At 56.1% G+C, this 10,043-nt stretch overlaps 1 protein-coding gene across 1 annotated transcript in view; it reads left to right on the top strand.

Moving 5' to 3' along the window:
• Positions 1-3,518: 3,518 nt before the first annotated feature.
• The window catches only part of NATD1 (N-acetyltransferase domain containing 1), a 14,992-nt gene continuing 8,467 nt past the window's right edge, over positions 3,519-10,043 (top strand). Inside the window, exon 1 of the mRNA XM_032263387.1 lies at positions 3,519-3,787. Coding sequence (XP_032119278.1) covers positions 3,682-3,787 — 106 coding nt within the window. The 5' untranslated portion in view covers positions 3,519-3,681. The remainder of the gene's footprint in view (positions 3,788-10,043) is intronic.

Here is a 10,043-nt window from a genome sequence, read left to right as displayed (position 1 = left end):
AAAAAAAAAAAAAAAAAAAAAAAAAGAATGTCCATAGCAGACTTATTCGTGATAGTCCAGAACCAAAAGAGCCCAAATGCCCATCAACAGGTGAATGGATGAACTGTGGTATATACCTCCAGAAACCAAAAAAAAAAAATTCTGAGCTCCCCAGCCGATTGAATGGTTCCCCCCTCTTCCCCAAGGGGATTCCAAAGACACTTGAAAAGCTAGTTCAGGCCATGATGGGAAGGGAAGTGGGACATGCCTCGTTTAAAACCCCCTCCCACTGAAGTTGAGGCACAACTGACCAGCATTCGCATTAAAATATACATCATTGGCCGGGCGCGGTGGCTCAAGCCTGTAATCCCAGCACTTTGGGAGGCCGAGGCGGGTGGATCACGAGGTCAAGAGATCGAGACCATCCTGGTCAACATGGTGAAACCCCGTCTCTACTAAAAATACAAAAAAAATTAGCTGGGCATGGTGGTGTGTGCCTGTAATCCCAGCTACTCAGGAGGCTGAGGCAGGAGAATTGCCTGAACCCAGGGAGCAGAGGTTGTGGTGAGCCGAGATCGCGCCATTGCACTCCAGCCTGGGTAACATGAGTGAAACTCCGTCTCAAAAAAAAAAAAAATACATCATTAGACTGACAAAACAGACTCTCTGTAGCACTAAGATACCAAATTCCAACCTGACTCTGGTATAGCATCACATGACAGATAACGGGCTCTGAAGGAAATGAAAGAATTTTACCCCAAAATATATTCTTTCACATATTCTGGAATGGCCCTGCAATGCCCTCCCTAGAGTGGGAAATTTGCGTGTGCGGAGAATCTCCCTCCCTTTCTGAGTCTTTTCCTGATTAAGGAGAGATTTGACTAAGAGTCTGACATCTTTTAAAGTCCTAAAAGAGACATTTACCATCTATTCTTTCTGAAGCCTGCTACTCAGAGGCTTCATCTGCATAATAAGAACCCTGGCTCCCACAACCCCCCTTATCTTAACTCAAGTATTTCTTTCTGGCATCAACTCTTTGGGCAAAGCTTAACTCTTTCAACCAACAGCCAATCAGAACATCTTTGAATCGGCAGGGCGGGCGTCTCTCGCCCATGATCCCAGAACTTTAAGAGGTCGAGGCAGGTGGATCGTCTGAGCGTGAGCAACATGGTGAAAGCCCATCTCTCCAAGAAATACAAAAAATTAGCTGGGTGTGGTGGCCTATGCCAGTGGTCCCAGCTACTTGGGAGGCTGAGGTGGGAGGATCAGAGGATATTCTCAGTAAATACATCTGACAAAGAAATGGCTTGAGCCAGGTAGGCAGAGGTGGCAGTGGGCCAAGATGGCGCCACTGCACTCCAATGTGGGTGACAGAGACCCTGTTTCAAAAAAATATTTGGCCGGGCGCAGTGGCTCACGCCTGTAATCCCAGCACTTTGGGAGGCCGAGGCGGGCGGATTTCCTGAGCTCAGGAGTTCGAGACCAGCCTGGGCAACACGGTGAAACCCGGTCTCTACTAAAATAAAAGAAATCAGCCAGGAATGGCCGCGTGGGCCTGTAGTCTCAGCTACTCTGAGGCGGAGGTCGCAGTGAGCCGAGATCGCGCCACTGCACTCCAGCCTGGGTGGCACAGCGAGACTCCGTTTCAAAAATTAAAAAATTTAAAAAAAAAAGAAAGAAAAAATAAAATATTTGAACACATTTATGACTCGTTAGCCCTCACCACCTTCTGGATGGCCGAACCAATGTATACCTTACATGTATTAGGTGTTTGCCTGTAACTTCTGTCTCCCTAAAATGTATAAAACGAAGCTATAACCCAAACACCTTGGGCATATGTTCTCGGGACCTCTTGAGGCCGTGTCCTGGACCAGTCACTCATATTTGGCTCAGAATAAGCTCTTCAAGTATTTTAGGGTTTGGGTTTTTCTGTCAAGACAATGGAATAATTACTCAGAGGTGAAAAAGATGCAACCACAGGGATGAATCTCAGATAAATATTGAGCAAAAGAAACTGGACATTAAAAGTACATATTGGGCTGGGTGTGGTGGCTCATGCCTGTAATCCCAGCCCTTTGGGAGGCCACGGCGGATCCACCTGAGGTTGGAAGTTCTAAACCAGCCTGGCCAACATGGCGAAACCCCGTCTCTACTAAAAATACAAAAATTAGCCGGGCGTGGTGGCGCAGGCCTGTCGTCCCAGCTACTTGAGCGGCTGAGGCAGGAGAATAGCTTGAACCCGGGAGACGGAGGCTGCAGTGAGCCGAGATCGTGCCGCTGTACTCCAGCCTGGGCGACAGGGTGAGACTCCATGTCACAAAAATTAAAATTAAAAAAAGTAACCTGTGTGATTCACTGCACAGCTATGGACAGCAAGAGTGCAGCTTCAGGTATGAGCAAGAGGGGAGGTCTTGGATCTGAGGTTGAACCTTGTGGAGCCTAATTACTTCGCCTTTCAAATAAGTCTCAGCCCCAAGAGTCCTGCGTGTCTTTTTTGTTTGTTTGTTTGTTTTTGAGACGGAGTTTCACTCTTGTTACCCAGGCTGGAGTGCAATGGCGCGATCTCGGCTCACCGCAACCTCCGCCTCCTGGGTTCAGGCAATTCTCCTGCCTCAACCTCCTGAGTAGCTGGGATTACAGGCACGCGCCACCATGCCCAGCTGATTTTTTGTATTTTTAGTAGAGACGGGGTTTCACCATGTTGACCAGGATGGTCTCGATCTCTTGACCTCGTGATCCACCCGCCTCGGCCTCCCAAAGTGCTGGGATTACAGGCTTGAGCCACCGCGCCCGGCAAGTCCTGCGTGTCTTTAAGCAAGTCCCTGCCCCTTTCTGGGACTGAGCTTCTCCATCTGTAAACTGGATCCAGGGATCCCCAAGGCCTCTCCCTACATTTCTGCCTCTTTGGGAGAGGTGGCGTTTGACTCCTATCCCAAGCAAGGCTTCAAGGGGCAATTCCTCCCCAGTAGCCTAGGCTGCGCACAGGGGTGGGTGTAAACACGGGTGGGTGCGCACTCCTAGTACCAATTGCCCCAGGTCTCCAGCTGCGTGAGAACTTATGCATGTCTTTCACTGCCTTAGATCTCTATTTGCTCATCTGTAAAATGGAGTCAAGCGTATCTATTGCTCAGGCTGTGGTACTACATCTCAGCGCAGTGTTCACTGAGCGCTTTCTGCGCGCCAGGGCTTTGCGATACACAGGCCGTGCACACAGCAAGCGCTTAATAAACGGTGGCTGTCTTGGGAAAGATTAGAATTTCCCTACAGGTTGTTACGTCTTTTTTAGAACGGTCCTTGTGGTGGCCCCGAACTTGCACGTGGGAGAAACGCAAGGGGGAAAAGCAGCTCGGCCCGGCAGCCGCCCGTGTTGTTTTGTTTGGGGCTGCGAGCCGAACGCGGCCCCTTTAAGAGCTGACTGGAATGTATCAAAACAAAAAGGCCGCGCGCCCACTGGCTGCGCGCCGCACGTGACCTCACAGCTGATTTCCTGGCCCCTCCTCCTTTTTGTTGCTGCCGCCGCCGCCGAGTGTCAGTTTCGGCGCCGCCGCCTGCGGTCTCCCAGGCCCGAAGCCGCCCGCCGCCCGCCGCCCGCCGCCCGCCGCCCGCGCCTGCGCCCGAGCCCCGCCGCGCGCCCGAGCCTCCCCGCGCGCCCAGGCCCCCGCCGGCGCCACCCGGGTCCCCGCGCCGCAGCCGCGCGCGCAGATGGCGCACTCGGCGGCCGCCGTGCCGCTGGGCGCGCTGGAGCAGGGCTGCCCCATCCGCGTGGAGCACGACCGCCGGCGCCGCCAGTTCACCGTCCGGCTCAACGGTAACGCTGCCCCGGCCCGCCCCCACCTTTTGTGTGCGAGCGAGCGGGGCCCGCCGGGGCCGCCCCCTAGCTGGGCGCCAGTCCCCTGCGCGCCCCCGGCCCGGCCCCGGCTCGCATCCTGGGAGGGCTGTTGCGAGCGCGCGCTGCGGGGTGGTCCCGGGCGGCCGGAGCTCTGGGCGCGGGCCGGGTTGCGCTCGGGGCCAGGTGGGGGCGCGGCTGGCGCTCCGGGAACGGGAACGGGCTGGGCAGGGGCGGACTTCCCCTGAGAGCAGGGGCTAGGGCGGACGGCCTCTGGAAAAGCAGAGGCAGGAGCTGGGGCAGCGCGGGTCCCCCGTCTCAGCCGCAGGGGACCCGCACCTGCTCAGGCCCAGTTGTTCACCGCTGTTGGGCACCCACTGAGAGCTGCTGTTTGATATCCTGGCAAGCTGTCCCCTTCCATGGGTGTCATATGGCTTCTTGCTGCCCCGGGACCCTTAGTCTTTCTATACTGGAGAGATTGGAAGAATCCTCCCTGCGGACTTGGGGCTGACCGCGAAAGGGGCTTTTGGTCCCGTGGCGGGTGGGGTGGGGGGCGAATGGCTCTCACTATCAGACTTCAGCGGCTCTGGGACTGGCCATTTGCGTCACTTCTGTGTGCCTCAGTTTCTCCCTCTCTGCAATGAGAATAGCACCAGTGCACATCCCACTGGTGAGTTGTAAGGATGAAACACTGTAAGAAATGGAAAGGATCAGACCGGCTCGTGGGGCACTAGTAAGTGCTGGTAAATGTGGGCCGATCGTGATTCATGGAGCCAGAAAGCAAGGTCAAGTCCTCCTTTAGTGTAGAGAAGTTTGGACTAGCCCATCGCCCCAGGAGGTCAGACAGGTGGGAAATAGAACTACCAAAACGGGGGCCTTTACCCACTGTGGCCCAGCCCGCCCCAGTGGGAATGTCCAAGCTGGACCGGCCCTTAGAGGCCACTGTGCCCGTTTTCAAGAAGGGAAGGTGGAAGGCCAGGAAAGGGAAGGGCTTGCCAGAGGTCAGGCCGAGAGTTGGGGTAGAGCTGGGATGGCATCCTGACTGATCTGACTCCCTGAACGGTGGGGCTCTTGCGACCGGCACGTGGCTTCAGCCAGGAGGGGCCTCTGCCAGATCTCTGATGCCGTGTGGAACGTACTGAGTGTCGAGCCAGGCCCCATTACAGCCTCGTGGATGGGGCTGTCACGATATCCTGACACTGTTGTGACACTCGCCCGATGTTATAGATGTGTAAGCCGAGGCTAGGGACCTCAGGAAGTGATTGCCCTGCATCAGCCAGAACTTCAGCGTTGGCCCAGCGGACCCTACACCACCAGGCAGAGGCTGCTACTGCTGTGGTGCCGGCGGGCTCAGCTGGCCGTGACACCCGGGCCCTGGCCACTCAGGGAGAGAGGCCTCATGGCTTTCAAATCCTCTTTTCTGAGGTTCCAGAGCAGCCTCTGGTTCCCTTGGGGACTCGGGAATCCCATCATTATGCTCAGGGACAGAAAGAAGAGAGGAAATGTTTGGGTTTTTGTTCTTTCGCTTCCAAGTGGGTACAGCCAAAGGACAGTCCTCCAGAGCTGGCAGTGGTCAGAGCTGGACATGCCCAGCCATGTTTCTAAACTTGCCCCCTTCTGGAACTTACTACCCAGATGGCTGACTACAGATGTGGCTGGGGATCCTCCCCAGCCAAGCCCAGGGGAGAAAGAAGAGGGAGGCCAGAGGCCCCCAAGGGAGAGGCTGTGCAGCACAGGGAGGGCCTCCTCTGGGCACCCTGGCCATACTGGGTTTGGGTGTGTGTCTTAGGGCCAGAGAGGGGTTGTCTGAGTCTCGGCCCGGGCCTCCCTGAGCCGGGGAGGGGAACAGGCTGAGGTATCATTCCTGACCTGTAAGGCAAGCATGGAGGATGGCACTGTTGTGCCCACTGAGAGATATGAACCCCGAGGCTAAGGGGTCAGGTAGTCCCGGGCTCCTGGTGCAAGAGTGTGCCTGGGCTGACCACGTGGCAGAGCTAGACTGATTCTCTTCCTGCGAACTCTGGTTCTGAGTGAGGGAAAACGTTTGAGCAGCTTTGTTGATTAAGCACTTACAGTGTTCTAGGAGGTCCTGTGCACCCGGAGTCACTTTATTCTGTAGCCACACAGTACACGGAGAGGGAAAACTGCATTGCCCATATACAGATGGGGAGACCGAGGCATGGGGAAGTGAAAGGACTTGCCCAAAGTCTTGCACCACAGAGGTGGAAATGCTGAGATTCACCCCATAAGTATTTCTTGAGTGCCTACATGTGCCAAGCCCTCCTTCAGGTGTTGGGGTCTTGTGGGCCTAACAGTTTAGAGAGGGAAATGGACAAGAAATAGAGTCAGTTTTAACATGTCCTAGAAAACAAGGACTCTCATGAAAGGCGCAGCGGCCAGAGGGGAGGCTGCGTGGGGGTGGGGCTGCTGTTTAGAATCGTGTGTTCAGGAAGGCTCCTCCCTGGAGGGTGGCATTTAAGTGAAGACCTGAAGGGGCAAGAGATGGCGTTACAACAGGGAAGAGTGTTCAAGTGGAGGGAACAGCAAGAGCAAAGACTCTGCGGCGGCTGGTGTGTGCAGGGCAGGTAGGAGTCATGGGGGCAGGTGGTGCAGGGCCTGGAAGCCAGCGTCCTATGGGCTTGGCTTTGACTCTGAGGCACCCATGAGGTGCCTGGTGGAGGACAGAGGGGATGCGCCAGCTCCCTCTGGCTGCTCTAAGGGGAGCAAACTTGGGGGGCCAGGACAGAGTAGGGAGCTGCTTTACTAGCGCAGGAGGTGCAAACAGGCGTGGGCAAGACATTGAGATCCTGAACAGATGTGGAAGGAAGAGTGGCTGTGACTTGCTGATGGGTGATGAGAGACGGCTTGAGCTCAGGCTTGTCTGACTCCCCTTCCCAGTTCTGAAATGCAAGCTTGTCATCACTTTGTAGATGGGGAAACTAAGGCACACAGCCTGTAGGCAGCTAAGCCAGAATCAAGCCCCAGCCTCCATCTGAGGATGGTTTCCAAAGGTTGGCGGCAACTGGAAGAGACCATCACCTCCCAGGCAACCCCTTCCTCCGCCATTCCTCCCTCCCTCACAGGCAGGGCTGAGTATCCCACTTGCTGCAAGGGAAGGGTCAGTTGAGGGTTGCGGAACCCTGGAACTTTCTGCATCCTCCCTAACCCCCATTTTGCAGACAGGCGGACTGAGGCCCCAGAGAGTCAGCTGCTGCCTCTGGCCTCGCTCGGCACCCTGGATGCAGTGGAGCTGAGACCGCAGCCCCAGGTCTTGCAGGGTGCTCAGATCACAGTCCCAGTATATATGAGGCCCCTGGCTGTGTCGGGCTAGGCTGGACCAGGGTCCTGTGGGGAGGGGAAGGATCTATGGTTGAGCTTCTCCAGGCTTACAGTCACCTCTGCCTCACCCACCAGTGAGCCATCAACATGTGGCCCCTCCCTGATCCAGACCATGCTTATGGAGTGCCGGAAAAGCTGGCCAGGGTGTCTACTTGTCCTTGTTCAGTGCCACGGCTCCGGGAGCCTGGGCTCTGCCTCTTGTCTGCCTCGGTTTCCCCATCTGTACATTGGCGTTTTGATCCGCCAGCTCTCCTTGAGGGGTTGGTATGGGCTGAGTGGAGAAGGCAGAGGTCAGCACCTTCCACAGACTCCACATCTCCCAGGGGTCCTGTCTCTCTTCCTGACCTGCAAGCTTTGGTCTTTCTCCGTGATCGCCTCCCCTGACAACTTGCCAGGACCCCTTTGGTCCTGAGGTTGGGGAGGGGCAGAGAGAACATGGGGGTGCAGAGACCCAGGGATGGGTCCCCCACGAGCAGAGTAGCTTTAACTTTTCTCAGACCAGTCACAGTCCATGACATTGGTGGGGTTGTCAGGCCCAGGAGGGAAGAGGGTGGTGGGTGATCGTCCTGGGACAGGTGAGGTCTCTGGGGCAGAGAGGTGTCAGGACTGACCTGAGATCATCTGGCAGGGTTACGACTGGAACTGAGGGCCCTGCCCTGCCCTTGGCTTGCTCCTGTGGCTCCCACGTGACAAGTACTGACCCCTGTGCTAGTCTGAGGTCTGGAGCTCTCGGCAGCTCTTAGAGCCTAGCCCGGAGGTGGGAGGCTGTGCCCGTGTCACTGTGAGCTGAGACAGCAGGATCCACGGTGCCCAGAAGCGAGAGCGTGGCTGACAGTGCTGCCCTGGTGTCCTGCTGTCCCATCATGTGGGCTGTGGGCAGCCAGGGGAGGCCTCTGGGCAGGTGATGTTTGGGCTCACTGGAATGAGGAGGAAGGGCCTCTGGAGGCCTTGGGCAGAAAGGTGGCGGGCAGGGGCACAGCCACCAAGGCAGAGAGGCCAGAGAGGCAGCTGGACCCCAGGCACGTTCGGAAAGCTGTGGCTACCACCCTGCCGAGGGTCAGGTCAGATGAGAAACGCAAGGCGAGAAGGAGCCGAGGACCTTGTCTCAAGCTTTGGGGACTTGGGCATTTCCTGGGATCTCCAGGCAGGTTTGGGGCAGGACGAGGGGTTGAGTGCAAGGACCGGGATCGCGTTTGTGGGACGTGTCATGGGTGTAGACACTTGTGACTGGGGGCCTTTGAGGCCCTCCAAGGTAGGGTTCAGGCCCTGGCCAGGTACTCTGAGGTTGCTACCCAGGAGCCTGGCTCCTCACCGGCACAGTGCTGTGTGATCTGGCCCATGTAGGGTGTCCCTTTAAACTCGGTCTTTTCCACACATGCAGCCCTGCCACCGTCCTGGCCACCCCAGACGCCCTCTGTTCCCCTTTCAGCCTGAAGAATCTCCTTTGACTCAGCCCCATCCCCAGTCAACTCCACGCACCTCCGTGACTCTCATTCCAGGTGAGCCCAAACGTCAGCCTAAGGTGATCTTAAGCCAGTCCTGACACCTCTCTGCCCCAGATACCTCACCTATCCTGAGATGATCAGCACCACCCTCCTCCCTCCTGGGCCTCAGTTTTCCCATCTGCATACATGGAGCTGTGGGAATCCTACCTGTTTAATGGGATGGTCGTGAGGATCGCTGTGTGGAGAGAGCAGAGCACAAGCCTGCCCCGTGCTGGGGCTGCACACACTTGGGCCACCACCATTCCTGTCCTGCTATCTCCTGGGAGCCACGGCCGGAGGTGCAGGCCCAGCTGTGGGAAGGCCAGCATGCTGGTCCAGCCAGTTGTCCACAGGTCTGCTGCAGGGCCCCAGTGTGTGTCTGGCAGAGACAACAGCAATTGTTTTAGTTGGACAGATATTTCTTGGGTGTCTACCCGGAGCTGGGTACCTGGAATATGGTGGTGGCTGAGCTGTGTGACCACTGAGAGCCAACGGGAAGCAGAGAAGTTCTGAGGCCTCCCAGGGTCAGGCCCATCCATGGCCCAGGTGGCTACTCCAGAAACGCTGATCGGGGCATGCACAGAGGAGCACTAATGAGGTTGCCAGGCTCCTTGTGTTCACCTCCCTGCTTGCCCAGGCTGGAGTGTAGTGGCATGATCTCAGCTCACTACAACCTCCGCCTCCCGGGTTCAAGCATTTCTCCTGCCTCGGCAACTTCTACCTCAGGGCCTTTGCACTTGCTCTTCTCGCCAGTGGACAGCTCATACCTCGTGTGTCCTATGGGGTCTCTGTATGCCCTCTTTACGGTGGCAGCCCTGCCCCTCCCCACACACCCCTTTTCTGATGTGTAATGATCCTTGGCATGTGTCAGCTTGTCACCTGTGTGCCCTCATTGATGTATGTATTTATTTAGAGATAGATGGGGCCTGTCACCCAGGCTAGAGTGCAGTGATACAATAATGTCTCGCTGCAGCCTCGAACACCTGAGTTCAAGTGATCCTCCTGCCTCAGCCTCCCAAATAGCTGGGCCCACAGTTGTGTACCATGCTTGGGTAACTTTTTTTTTTTTTGGAGATGGAGTTTTGCTCTTATAGCCCAGGCTGGAGTGCAATGGTGTGGTCTTGGCTCACTGCAACCTCTGCCTCCCGGGTTCAGGTGATTCCCCTGCCTCAGCGTTTCAAGTAGCTGGGATTACAAGCACCCGCTACCACGCCCAGCTAATTTTTTTTTTTTGAGACCGAGTTTCACTCATGTTACCCAGGCTGGAGTGCAATGGCGCGATCTCGACTCACCGCAACCTCCGCCTCCTGGGTTCAGGCAATTCTCCTGCCTCAGCCTCCTGGGATTACAGGCACGCACCACCATGACCAGCTAATTTTTTGTTTGTTTTTTTTTTTTTTTTTTTTTTTTTTTTG

Source organism: Sapajus apella, unplaced genomic scaffold (genome assembly GCF_009761245.1).
Source record: "Sapajus apella isolate SASKATOON/1434 unplaced genomic scaffold, GSC_monkey_1.0 scaffold136, whole genome shotgun sequence".
Taxonomy (NCBI): Eukaryota; Metazoa; Chordata; class Mammalia; order Primates; family Cebidae; genus Sapajus; species Sapajus apella.
Note: the sequence above shows the minus strand (reverse complement) of the source record. Positions and strands in the feature narration are given on the sequence as shown.